Raw genomic sequence first — 14,568 nt, forward strand, 5'->3', positions numbered from 1 at the left:
AAATTGAAATTAAAGCTGGAGAAGTTCTCTAATTTTATTTTACTCATTTGCCGTAAAATTAAGTACTTACGAGTACCGAAGGTTCTTTTGTCTGCGTGTGGGTCGAATGGGTTTTTGATTCGTTTCGACTGATTTATGTTAACGATGACACATTCAGGGGAATCGATACGTTTAGAGGCTTTCCTCTTCAAGGGCCTGTTTTAAATTAGAATACTCTGCCGGTCAAATTGCGTGTATGCGTTGTGTAACTTACTATGTTTTCAGTGCATTGTATCTGTGACATTTTTAGTTCCATTATATATTCTCTGTATTTTTGGGTATTCTGTTATCTCGTTATATTTGGTTTGCTTTTTCAATTTATTTCCGTATTTTACCAAGTTATTTCAGTTTGTTTTTTCTAGAGATATTTACTAACCTGTTTTTAAAGTTTAAAGAAAATGCATATCATGTTTAGGGTTTACTTTAAATTAGAATTCCGTTTTCTGGTCACTTACAGTTTATTCTGCTGTTTTTACTCTTGTATTTATTTCATATCCATTTGCTCTATTTTTCTTCAAGCTCCTAGCTCTCTACCTAACTGCTCTATACTAATGTTTATTTCGACTAGCTTGTTTTAGTTTACTGAATATACATAACCTTTCCCACAACCTGCGCTCCAAATGTTTCAAACTGAAGGAAATTTAATTCTTGCCGAAGAACACAGAGACGGAACCCGAAAACTGGCAGGCATTTAAGAGTTGACCTTGTCTCGGTGGGTGGGATTGTGGGCGGTGGCGGTGGTGGTGGCTGGTTTTTGGCTCCGACACTTTGGGCCATTTACCCGATTGCGTTTAATCGATTTCTTTGTAAACTGGAAACCAATGTCAACAGCCTCGCACAGATGAACAACTCACACAAATAAACAAATTCCCGACGAAATTTTGCTCCTTTTCCGAGGGCGAAAACATTTACACACTTAAACGAAGCAAAAGAATTCCTTGTGGGGCGACATAAAATCTATATCGCTGGGAAAACTAAGAAATTCTAGTGCAAAGAGAGTGAGGGAGAGCGAAAAGGACACAGTCTCGGGCCAGGACTTCCTATTCCCCGCCCCCTGGGGCGTCTTTTTGCTTAGGTAAATACACAGTTCGCTTGTGCGAGGGAGAACTGCAAAATGTATCTGCTGGATACATATCGGGTGTATCCAACCAGTGTTGTCCTTTCTCGCTTGGCGCCCATTTTAAAGTGCCTCCATCGATTTTTTCCAACCAGCGGAGAAAACTTTTACCCATAACTCAACTTTTGCGGCTGCCATTGGCAATTAACACGCCCACTCCCCCACACCGCCCCCCGCTAAAAACCATCATCATTTCGATCACTTAATGGCAAATTTATGTGGCGCTGCATTCCCTCCTAATGAAAATGGAATTCATAAAATAAAGCAGCATAAAACACTTTGGGGGGAACATATACGAGACAGACTTGGCTCGTGGCAGCCACATGTGCATGCGGAGCAGATCGGTGAAATCCCGCCCAGAATGGGACTCCAAGTGCCCACCAGATGTCGGAGGAATTCTTCAATTGGTTGTGGAATTCCCAGCTCACATAAATTATTCGAATCATATTTTAAAATCACTTGAGCAAATATGTTGAGCTGATTTAGAGCCTCGCCGCATTCTTGAGCAAGTAATTGTGGCCGCAGCGAATCTAATAAATCATCTTTAGGCATTTTATATCTTTAAGTTAATTGACTCTTAGGAAAGTAATTTAGATGTAGCTCTCTAAGTTCCAGCAGCTCACCTAAACGTAGTAGCTATCATTACTCGTAGATGTTGGATATCTTTCATTATATATAATTTTTATAATAATTTTATAATAATTTATATAATAATGACAAACATACAGAATCCAAATCCTACAACTTCACCTAACAAACTAAATCTTCAACAGCTTTAAACGTATTATTCCGCAAGCCTTTCGCCTGCGTCCGATGAAAATTTAATGACAATTGTTGCATTTAAATGTTGGCCCATTTAGCCGGGCTGCTTCAGGCACTCAGCTCCACCCATATCCTTGGCCACGCCCTCAGCCACATCCCCGGGGTGCGGGGAGGGGGGGAGTCAGGGGGCCGACAAAATCGATATGGTCCAAAATAGACATGTCTGTGCTGCTTTTGCTCTTGCTTCGGCTTCGGGTTTTGGGGTTCTGGTCCTCTGATGTCGTTTCCTCCTTTTTTGTTGCCACTGCTGGCGACGTCAACAAGATATATTAGCTGGTTTCATTATGAGGGGGATTCCCCGTTCATTCCAGGATGCGTCGAAGAGTGACGAAAGTGGCTGGGCCCCACCGCCCACCCTTTCCCCTTTGGCGGCGATGTCCTTGTCCTCGCATTTCCTCATGCTCCTGTTGGGTTTCTGTGGGTCCTGCACTGTGCAAGGCAATGCAACACAGTCCGTATTATTCCTGTGAATAATTCCTTACCACACTTCCCTTAATTCTTATTTGTAAATCTGTATTAAAATTTATGCTGAATTTATCCCGGATAAATGCATAACCTGTCGAAATGCAGCGAGTGCATTAGAATAAAATAAAACCCCCCATTTTTCTGCGTGTATTTAGCGTTCTTCTAGGCCCTGCACATGTGTGGGTTTGTACCCATCTCTCTCTGTCGCACTCGCCGCATCCATCTCTGTCTGTCTGGGGCAATTTCCGGTGGCTTCTAAGCGAGAGTCCTTGCCAATTGCTCTGCCCTCAGCGGCAACTCCCGCCGAAAAAAACTTTGTCCGTCCACGCCCCCATGTCTGTCCTCCGCCCCCGGGTGACCCCCCCACCCTTAACCCCTGGCCTGGCACCCCCTTAACACTGTCTGGGTCTGGCTTTTTTGTCGCCAACGTCTCGCAGTTTCACTTTTTGTCAGCTGCTATTTCCCCAGCGCCCGTTCAAATTTCCATTGCGTATGGGTGTAAATGTCTTATATAGTAACTTATATATCTGTATATAGCCGACCGAGTTCGCTTGCGGGCGACAGAGATGGGCATACAACTGAAACCGAGAGCAGCAAATTGAAAAAGAAAAACCCACAAAAAAAGAGGGGGAAAACTGCGGGCATTTTTATGTTAATCAGGTCAATGGCACGTTGGATCCCCCACATCCCGCCGAAAAAGCCAAAATTGGGCCACTACTAGCGTCCTCTATTCCAAAGAGCAGAAACAACAACAAGCCCTATATTTGGGTCTCTAACAAATTGTTTAGCTCTTGTTTGCCAGTTGTTGCATCTCCGTGAAGTAGTTTTATTTTTATTCAACTGTGGCAAATTCAAAAAAGAGTTGAATCAAGGGGCTTCAGATTTAAGGGGTGAATGGGTTCGATTCGAAATGGAGGAGCGAACGCAACTCTTTCCCTATAAAGGCGATCTCGACATTTTGTTGTGCTCTCAAGCGCGATATTTGTTTAGGCAGGATGAACGAACACAAACATACTGATACACAGGACATCCCTGGTTATCCATTGTTATCGGTGATCCTGTGATCCTGTTATGATTCCATTTCATATCCAGCCAGCAGGAAGTTCCCTTTTTGTCACTCATTTCCGAGTGCTGTGACAATTTCGAAATGAGTTGCTCGTGTAAGTTGGTTTTTCATTCCGGATTATAAGGAGATTATGTATGTTTCGGCAATAGGAATAATTCCTTGCATAATTCGCTGGCACATGAAGAGGCAGCTATTGTGATACATATGGATTTATGGATGTTTTCGGATGGTTCTTATCAATTTATACGCAGATGCTTAGAATTTTAAACTAACTTTGTGCATCATTTGTATTTACAATGGCATCAACTCATTGACATATTCAAACTGATTGAAGTTTCCTTAACTCCCTTCGTAGACTTAAATTCGTCATGAATCTTGAGCAACTAGCGGATTTAATGATCCATTCACTGGTGAAATCCGAGCCAAAACTTTTCACCCCCGACGCATCAAAATTGGCAACTGACAAGGACGAGAGTCTTCCATTCAATCCTCCTTCCATCTGAGTTTTCGACTCGTAAAAGCTTTTTTCTGCCAGCCATGCAAATTTTATTACGCACTCGCACAATCGTACCCCGTATTGTATATATGTATATATCTGTATACCCACATCGCACAATGTAACGCCATAATTATGTATTTATGCAAATTTCCGGCGAAAGGAGGCGCAGCGACGACGCCGCCATATTGTCGCATCATTTACCATTTACGAAATTGTTTAATTCAATTAAATAATTATGCATATGCTTTGCCGACACGCATGACACCCTGCAACCTGCACCCTCCGCGATAAAAAAGCAACCCCAAACAAAAACTCGTCGAATTACCAGCGACAATAAACTTTGCATGGGCGAGGTGGCAAGGGGGAGGCAGTGGGGGAGTGGGTGGTTTGGGGGTGGGCAGGTCAGGAGGTGGGGTGGAGTGTGCCAAGGTCTTAGGCCTGCTTCAAGGAACGTGGCCCAATAGCTAATTCATAAGCAGTGGGGCGTAACTTCGAGGAACATTACTGAATGTCAAAATTTTAAAATCCAAGAAGTCAATCATTTATCAGGGGATATTTTAAAAATTACATAAAGTGCTGTACACAACTCGAAATAAATTTAAGTTCATTTAATTTTCCGCATTTTTCCTCAGTGTATTGAGTAACAGTGAGGCAGTTAATTTGCCTAATGCGGGGACTTTAGCAAATGGGAATAGGTGATGGAAGGATAAACATTCGCTCTCATATGAATCCTTATTCGCGGACTTAGCATAAACTTTTATTGACTCAATGTTATATGCATAAGTGAAATACCTACTCCATATATGCAAATAGGGAAAATAACAAAAATCTCTGCAATAAAGAATGGAAGTAATGCGTCGGAAGAAAATTAGGCTGAAAACACACCGAATGTTTTTGTGCAGGCAATATTACCTTTTTAAAATGTCTATAAGCTAATCTTATAATCCTGATTATTCTCCCAATATATGAAAAATGTTAAAAATATATAATCAAAATGAATATAATTGACAGTGTCTACCTCTCCATTTAAAGACATACCAACTGCAAATATAACTCACTTCTAGGAGTTTTGCCAATTCGATTTGTATCATCGACAGTAGGTTTTCCCTCGGAAAATTTATTAAATTACGTTGCCCTAACACCATTTACCTCAACAGCATGTCAAGGTAATCATCTAAATTCAATACGTGGGTATGAAAGGAGAATTATTACCTTTAAAATGATTCCTAAGCCGGGCTTGAAAGAAGCCGTCGGCCGACAAAGAGATGTGAAATAGTTTATGTACCGCTTCACACAGGAAAAAATACCTGAAGTTGCCCCCGCCCTCGAACCTTTCTGATTAGAATGCGAGCAAGTGGCTTCATTTTTTCCAGATTTTTATTTGATTTTCAAATAATTCGGATTTTGATTGAAATTAAATTCGGACTCACGCTTTGCATGGCTAATGAACGGTGGAGAAAAGCCCATGAATCTCGCCATCGATGGCTTTTCATTCCGTTCCCATGGTTTTTCTGCTTTGAAGTCGTGGGTGTCGTCGTTGTGGGAGGAGGTTAAATGGAAGGTTAAAGACGAGTTTTGACTCATTTCTGATATCTTTTTAATGTTCTCATTAAACGAGTAGAAGACGTCACCTGCATTTTATATTCGCTTTAATTGAATACCATTTATAATCCCCCATTTAATGGCAGCGAGGAAATTGAGGAGGTAGCTCGACATTTAAGAAGGCGGTAGATCTGATTCAGTTTATACATTTCTTGAATATAAAGAAGGCCAAAAACTCTATTTAGATAGCATAAATATGTGAATTGCATTGGTGTAAGTATAAGAAATATATCAAATACCTGATCCATTTCGCCATCGCTTAGCCCCCAGCCAAAACCAATGACATATTGCCTATTGTAAACCAATTATTTGGAAATCGTAATCGATATGCGTTGATCCCAATCTCCGCTTGCGCTTTTCCTCTGCTCCATCTGCGACAAATGTGGATAACAAATTTCCCGTATTGCAACCATAAATTAAGTGCGGAGAAATATCACATTTCCCAGTGTGACTCACAAGGCTCCCCAAGAAAACCCAAGTAATTATGTGAAAATCTGGGATTTCTGCTCGATGTTCGGCATGCAATTTTCCGAATTGTCATTGCCAAACAATCGGGCAAACAATAGCCAACGATGCCGGAGAACAATTAAATAATTGATATGTAAAATAATATTTGGTGGCAGACAAAACTAAATCCCTAATAGCGATACCCAGGTACAGGTTACCGGTTTCCAGTCCATTCAATTCACTCATTGTTTGCGGTATGGCCTGCTGTGCTCTTAATATAATAATCATAATAAATCCCTAATAATTTTCGAGCCATCAAAGAGCGGCGGCGACAGATTGGAATTTAATGGTCTGGGGACAGATATGGGATACAGACTTCGGGATCCGGGATGCCGAATGCCGAATGGGCCGGGCCGGCTTAATGAACTCGGTTGACAAATTTCTCGAAGGCATCCTTGCTGATCCTCCAGACAAAGCGTGTTTCATTAGGTTGCGCAAACAACTCATCCGTCATGTGTCGTCTTTGCCCTTTGTTTGGGAAACTGCGGTTGATTGCACACGATCCCAGATCCCAGATTCCAACTTCGAGATTCAGGATTCGGGATTCAGAATTCGAGAACCGAGTACGAGGACGAGGATCCTTCAGGGGCACTTTTAACTAACTTTCCACGAGTGCCCGGGTAATTGTCTTTGGCCCTAAGGCTACTGTAGCCGGCATTGTTTGCGCCCCGATTCATGTCTTTATTTTTTGGGAAATTTGTCAACACCGATCGATCGAAGCCGAGAAGTTGCTCGGCTCAGGAGCAAATCAATTTCGGTTTACCCTCAGATCTTTGCCGGAAAAACCATCAGCCAGCTGCGGCGAAAACAAGAAAGTGGGGGTGCTTCAATGATATTTAATTTATGTTCTATTTGAGAGCAGTGGCTGCATTGACGACACAAATTACATATTGACACGCTGATGGTTTTTTAATATGCACACTCGAGTACGTCATCTGGTTCGGGCTCGTTTGTCTCCGCCTGGAACAATGAAATCGAAATTCATTAAATGAATTTATACATTTAATTTATTGGCGCGGCCTTTTATCACAAATTTGATAAAGAGGCACTGAAATGGCGTCACGGCCACGGCGCTCGGTTACTCCGGACCGGATGCCCTCCATTGAGCATGGTATGGTATGGTATGGATATGCCCACGGCGCTCCCTTTCCGCGGACATTAACAGATGCGGTTATGTTGGTTAACAAACATTTTATTGGCAGTTCAATTTCGATTTTTAATTAAAGCGTGAAATATTTTTGGACGTCATTTGCGCGGCAATGCGCCAGATGAGCAATCATTTCCAATTGTGGCAGCTACTTAAGCGTTATTTAGGCAGTTTGTATATCATTGCAAACTGCAGCACTTGTCTATATATCAAAAGCCACTCCAAATATTTCCTATAGAGCAAGCGTTACGAGTCTTAGCCGTCGTAAATCCAATTACAAAAGTTCCACAAAAGGTTTTTAATTCGATATTTAAGGCGCAGAGCGTTAATTACAGCGGAAAAGCGGCAAAAAGAAAGAGCAATGCAAACAATATGGATACCGAATGAAAATGCAAACTTGGCTCATCTGTAGGGCTTCCCATCGATTCGAATCGATGGCCCCATATAAATGCCTGCTTATGTATATCATTTTGTGCCGCTTGTGTATTAGCGCGACTATTTTTCCACGCCTTGAATTCGTTTCGATTCGATTCGAATTGAAACTGAAACGGCAGGAAAATAGTTGCTAAATTGCAAAGAGACAATGGTGGCGGGAAAACAAAAAGCATCGATACAAATGCGATTAAATTACAGGCCTTAACTATTTACTATACGTGGCGAAGGTGGAGGAGGTCGGCCAGGTCACCGTGTAATTCACATTAAAACCTGGGGAGACTAAAAATGCTCGCAAGTCGGGTAAGCGAATAAGCAAAAATAAGCAAAAAGTAGGAAAATTAAAAATCGATAACATTAAATTGAGCCGACATCGTTTGGTGGGCGGTGAAAGTGGGCGCCCTCTGCATTTGCATGTGGCTTTCTTTATTTTCCCATATACATATAAAAGCAAGGCGGAAAAACAAAAAGTAAGAACTTAAGCGTATTAAATTGGATTTGATGGAAAAGCTGCAACCAAACATGCGACAAATTCCACACACACACTCATGCACAAAGGATAAGTAATTCATGTGTGTGTGTGGATGCGAGTGAAAATTTGCATTTGCACATATGCATTATGCGATGGTTAAGTTTTGAGTAATTCATCTGTTTTCCTGCAAATTCGAAGGAATAAATTAAGTCTTTTAAATTTGGCAGGATCGCAAAATTAACCTTTGGACTACACAATTCTTAATTTAATTTAAAGGAGTTTAGATTTCAATTTAAAAAACAACATTTATTGAATTTTAGATAATAATACTTATAAGAAACATTTATTGAATTTTAGATATATTTAGATATTTTGATATTTTAGATATTTTAGATATACTTATAAAAAAAAAAACATTTATTGAATTTTCTACAGTTTGGCAACTGTAAATGTGATAGAAAGTATTTTTTTAAACACATTCTTTTACCTATTTTCACATTATAATTTTAGAATTTGAAACAATGAAAAAAACGTTCTGCTTACATTTGCATATCCTTAATGTTTTTCACTCGAGCAGCAAAGGAAACCCGAATTGCTCTAAATAAACATTTCTCGGATGCATAACTGTCGCCTCATCAATTTACTGTTGACATTTGGCGGGCCACCAAATGGAAATGGAAATGCATTAAAAATTGATTTACGCCGGCTATTTACGCTCATAAATTTGTAGCTATTTAGCGGTTCTCCAAAACAACCAACAAATTGTCAACACACATTCACAAAACCCCGCGTAGGCAGCTCGAAAAAAGGGAGCGCACAAAAAACTGAAATATTACACTCGAATATTAAAAAAACAAAAAGGTCAGGGGCGGGGGTGTTGTCGTTTTAGGGGCTGGCCAAGAGCAGGGCACCAAAAAGTTGGAACCAAAAGACAACCGCTTGAGAAGACCAAATGAAGCGCAGCGGAAGCCACGCAAAACGGGAACTAGAACAACAGGGAAAACATAAATGAATCGAAAACAAAACGAGCAACATAAAACATAAAAATAGAATTGACAATGCGTTGACAGTCCGCTGTTTTGGTGTTGGTGTTGTGGGGGAGCGGAAGGGCGAGGAGGGAAGCGGAGAGAGTCGGGGGTCAAAGGTTACGGCGGGGCGGAAGAAGGCCAATAGCCCGCAGGATTCAGTTCGAAATTCCAAAGGCATTTCTGTAATAAGGTTAAGTTTTCTAACATATCTATACTTCGTATCCTTAGTATAACAGTAACACTTCCAGATGTCCTGCTAAATTAAACGCTTATCCCACGAATTCATTTCAATACGATGTCGCAAGGATTTGAATTACATGTGCATTGTATCCAGCCTAAGCATTTGAACCGCGCAGAGGGTCTGGGATTGGGATTGGAAAGTGGCATCATTAGGATCACGTTTATGGGGATCGGAAGTGACAGAACCCACTCATTGAAGCGTCATATATGGCACATTAATTCCACTGCCGAGTGGACTGAGCTAATGTCCTGCCAGTGGACAGGATGGACCGGCAGAAGGACGTTCGGGTCATCTGTCAGATTGGCAAAAGGTCGCCGAAGGTTCCGATATTGATTTCACAGTTATTGCTGCTGACAAAGCGCCGCTTTCGAGTGAAAAGTGTAATATTTCAATTTTGAGCCTGCCACAATGGTCAGAAGTCCTGTAAATAGAGGTGGATGTGTCCCAAATGCGAACATGACACAATTTAAACTGCCCGACCCCGACCACCGTCCCCAGACCCCCGACCCCTGACCCCTGATCCCTGACCACTGGCCAAGGGGTCCACCCCCGTTTCATTAGACCACCACAGGGCACCACCTCCATTGTCCAGCATGTCCCGCTCCGGGTTTATTGTTATTGTTATTATGCGAAAGTGTTCCTCCTGCAACTGCCAACTGCGGAAGCATTCCGGCCCATTGTCGCTGCACTTCTACGGCCTTGGCGGGATCCGTTCGGGGAAAACCTGGAAAACATGGAAAACCCGGGCACGCGCCATGCGGGGACTAATGACGAGGCCCGAACTACGGAAACCCGCTCAAGTGCTCCTTCCTAGTGCACTGCGCAAAACACCCTATTAAAATGATTACATCAAACGTTTAAAAATATAAGAGATACTTTTTACCTCTACTATATTAAAAACTAAATATTCGCTAGATGGGGAAAACTGTATTCGATACCAATACTGCAATTGTTAAGTATCTTTTTTTAAATATATACTAAAAGATGTAAATTTCATAAATATCAGAGTATTTTTGTATATTTTAAAAGTATATCAACATTTTTTCAGTGCCAATCTCCAATGAAGATTCCTCAGCATTCCAACCCAACCCCCGAAAGCCAAAGGAGTCATCTATCTGTCCATCTGTGGGTGGATGTATGGATGGTACATGTATCTGTATCTGTATCTGTATCTGTATCTTTTCCTATCCGCCTGTGCGACTCATAAAGCTAAATGATGCAAGCAGAAGCAATGCCCCTTCGGTTGTTGCTGCTGCTGCTTTTGGCACATGACAGCCAGCCAAAAACCAATAAATGTTCTCAAATTTATTGCTTTTCATTCAAAAATTACTTTTGTTTGTTTCGGTTTTCACAATCAAATCACACAGAGATCCATCCCATCCATTCCGGCCATCCCCCGAGGATATTTGCCGGACAGGACATCAGTTTTTATATCGCAAATTGTCAACAACAATAGCAGCAATACTGCAGGAGGTGAATATAAAATTGCGAATGGGGAAACATACATCTATAAAATACAAAATAGAAATAGTGCTCAACTTGTGCGCTCTTTGATTGTGTATCTTGTGTATCTTGTAGATACAATTTGCGTAGTATACCATATATAAATATCTTGTAGGTTCTATTATTATGGGTCATTCCCAAACACTTTATTAGAATCCCTTCTTATTAAACATAGTCTAGCCCCACCCCATAAACTCTGGCATCTTCATGAACTTTATACGCTCGAGCGGATTTATTCCAGTGATTAAGCGTAGGCCTTTCATATTTTAGCCAATTAGGAGAACGATCGCAACAACAGATCCAACAAGCATCACTAATTGGCAGACGTTTAACACTCCCCTCGTCTCGATGAGTTCCCCAAGATGGGACCATAAAACGATTTCCAAATGAAAACTGGGGGCACTCAGCCAGCTACTGCAGATGGAGAGCTGTAGAGATGGAGATCATCATCAGTATTATCATCATCGACGGCAGAAGCAGCTCGATATGAAGGGGTTACGGTGGATGTAGAATGGTGGATGGGTGCTATATGGCTGAAGTTCCCCCACGCGCCGCCGATGATGCCAATGATTAATTGCCTCGAAAATGTTTGTTTTCATAAACAATTTTTTTAATAGACCCTCGCATATGTTGGCTGTCGGTCGACCCAGGAACCTGGATCTATCGGGGTCGACGAGTGGGCGGGGTCAAAGAGTTAAATCGATTCGAGTGTTGTCGTTGTCGGATCTTAATGCAGATGACTCCGATGACTCTGAAGTTCCAATGCGGCTATTTTCGTGTCCTCCGCCTCTGATCGATGCACTCGTGTTGGGAATGTAAAAAGAGTTGATAAATCAAAATGTTTTGCCGGGGCCACAAGGCATTTGAACGCCCCCGTGGCCCTGACAAATGAGCTCTTGGTATTTGGGCTTATTGAAGGTGTTAATTGGCGGCAATTAGGATGGACCTTAAGCGCTCGAAATTCATATTTTCCTACGTGTAAATACGTTTAAATTTAGACAAAAAGTCGGTGGAGAAAATAGAAACTATAGGCAAGCCAACGTAAGAAAAACATTTTTCCCCCGAGCGAGGGTCGTCATGAAATTTATGAAATTTCTGTGTGCTCTGGAGCTCGCAGCAGCATTCCCAGATTTTTTCAATTAAAAATAAAAAATGTTTTCAACAGGTGACAAAACAATTTTACGGCACAAGACCGCACGAATGCCATAAAATGGGATTAGCCATCAGGGAGATGACGATCAAAGCAGGGCAGTTCTCGTTTCCTTTTCCTTTCCCGATGCCTTGTTTTGAGTTAAGGGGACCATCAAATATTTTATGCATTTTAAATTGCTGCTAAAAAAGCAGAGCTAACGTGCCCTCATCTCTTGCCACTCCAGCCATAAATCTTAGGACTCTCGAGATACTTTTTCTGGGCAGACAGGTAGGTACCATTGCTGGTCCAAGGACATGCCGACACTTGGCCTCAAGTGCATTATGAATATGAAGCCATAATATATTTATGAACCTCATAACGATGCAATTTATGAGGTCATCTGCCATTGTCTGCAGCTCCTTTGTAGGTCAGTCTCTGGCCTTTGTTTTGCCGATCGGCCAGAAACATAAATACTACTCGGACCGATAGCAAACTGGTTTGCAGAGACGGCTAAAACACAGCTGTGCGGCATGCGGTGAGTACAGGTGGAAGTCGCTAAGCTGTCAGGCGGCATAAGGATAACAGGGTTCCTTATCTACCAAAGTGTGGCCCAACATAGGTTTCAGTTTGAAGTGCTGGATTCCCTTTCTGACCATATTTATTTAAAGTTACCCATCAAAAAGATATTAATACTGATTCCAACTGATTCCACTGTATTCATTTTCACCTGATTGCATTTAATTTTTAGAACACAACCATAATCAATATTTACTGCTCTTTATTTATCACCAGCATCTGGACTTCAGTTCCATAAATCAGCCAGATTGAAATGACTAATTCAATAACTTTGAATGGCTGTTTTTAACTGCCATTAATAGCTAATAACTCGAGATGGGGATTAAAAATGTTTATTATGAGTTTGTGTTTGCACACAATTTGAATTTTATTATGACTAAGAATATGTGAGAACTGCAAAGATAATATTTAATCACAAGTATTCCGTTAAGAGCGAGTATAGAACTCAGACCGGTTTTAGCTAATGATATTCATAATGTGAGAACGCAAGGATTAATGCGCTTGTTATTGTGTTATAGAATAATATGAACATTAGAATTGTACATAAATAAACCACGTTAAGTGTCCAAATCAAGTAGCCATAGAAAACACATTAATGTGTACTTCGGCTGATTCGGACTCGATCAGTCATTTTCAGTCCGGCATTCAGTTAGGTAACATATCGGCCAACAAAATTTTCCAAAACACCATTTGAAATTTTCCAATTTTTCTTACGATGGAGAACGGTCCGGAGTTTAGTTGGGAGTACAGTCATGGTGGTCAGGGCAATCCCAACTACTCACAGGTGAGATTGTCCACGGACCTCGGAAAACCGAAGTGGGCTAAGCCCCGAATGATTTCAGATGGGAATGGGTAGAGCTCCTTCTGGAGGCGGCGGTCGACAGTGGCTGCACTCGAATCAGGCGAACTATACGCAGGGCTCCAGTCCCCATGGAATGGGATCCCACCAGAATCACGCATCTCCAGGGGATCCTTTCGCCTCCTACAACCAGAACATGCTGAACATGTACACCAACTTTAAGCCCAGCTATGGTCACTCTCAAGTTGGGTAAGTATTTAGTGGATCCTTAGGTTCATCTAAAACCTTCATCGAAAATTTTAGCCCGGCTACGGTCCAAGGACTAGGCCCAGAGCCTGGTAATGAAATGGGCCAGAGAATGGGTAATGGTATGCCTGCGTCCATGGGATTCGATGAGGGCATGGGTTCAGGCATGGGTCAGGGCATGAGCAATGGCCTGGGCGCTGGAATGCGAGTTGGTGCCATGCATGGAGGTCAAAGGTTAGCTGGGGGCTACTCCAGTCGCTCGAACGGTAATGCCTTGTAATTTGAAATTAACCTGAATTACCCTGAAGAATCGCATGTAAATTTGCTTTTCAGGTCTCAATGATCTGAACCCTTCGCAATCCCACCGAGGCAGTTGGTTCTAGAAGAACCCACTAGTTAGTTCCCAACTATACTTTGCGAATCTCATTTGGCACAAATTGTATTTACAAGCAAATAAATCGAAATTTCTCGTTAAAGGACTATAAATTGATCGCATATATCAATCTGCGATCACGTGTCCTTTATCCACAGCTGTGACCGTTTAATTGTAATCGATATTCAAATATGGCCGAGGGTCAAACGCTGCCATTAACGCCGGGTGACCTTCTGCCTTCCTGGGTGCTGTGACCTCTGTCAGCGGGGATCGGTATGGAAATCACGAGAGGATGGGGGTGGCTTTGGTTTCGAGGGGTGGCAAGGGCATAAATAACAAATGCAATGTATTTGTATGTATAAATTATGATGATACTATTAGTTAGCATGTCATTCGGCAGCGGGTCTATAAATTACGGACAGGCAACAACTGCAGCACACCCGCCCTCCCGTTTTCGGGCGATGTGCATCCGTTTTTTCGGGAGTTTTTATTAATAAATCTA

General features: G+C 41.8%; 1 protein-coding gene across 1 annotated transcript; it reads left to right on the plus strand.

Moving 5' to 3' along the window:
- The first annotated feature begins 13,265 nt into the window (after positions 1 to 13,265).
- On the plus strand, positions 13,266 to 14,179 carry LOC6541985 (hyphally-regulated protein). Its single transcript, XM_001969804.3, has 4 exons — positions 13,266 to 13,432; positions 13,491 to 13,696; positions 13,751 to 13,959; positions 14,027 to 14,179. Exons 1-4 carry the CDS (start codon positions 13,364 to 13,366, stop codon positions 14,074 to 14,076), a joined length of 534 nt encoding a protein of 177 aa, XP_001969840.1. The 5' UTR covers positions 13,266 to 13,363; the 3' UTR covers positions 14,077 to 14,179.
- Positions 14,180 to 14,568: the final 389 nt, after the last annotated feature.

Source organism: Drosophila erecta, unplaced genomic scaffold (genome assembly GCF_003286155.1).
Source record: "Drosophila erecta strain 14021-0224.00,06,07 unplaced genomic scaffold, DereRS2 tig00000055-arrow-pilon, whole genome shotgun sequence".
Classification (NCBI taxonomy): domain Eukaryota; kingdom Metazoa; phylum Arthropoda; class Insecta; order Diptera; family Drosophilidae; genus Drosophila; species Drosophila erecta.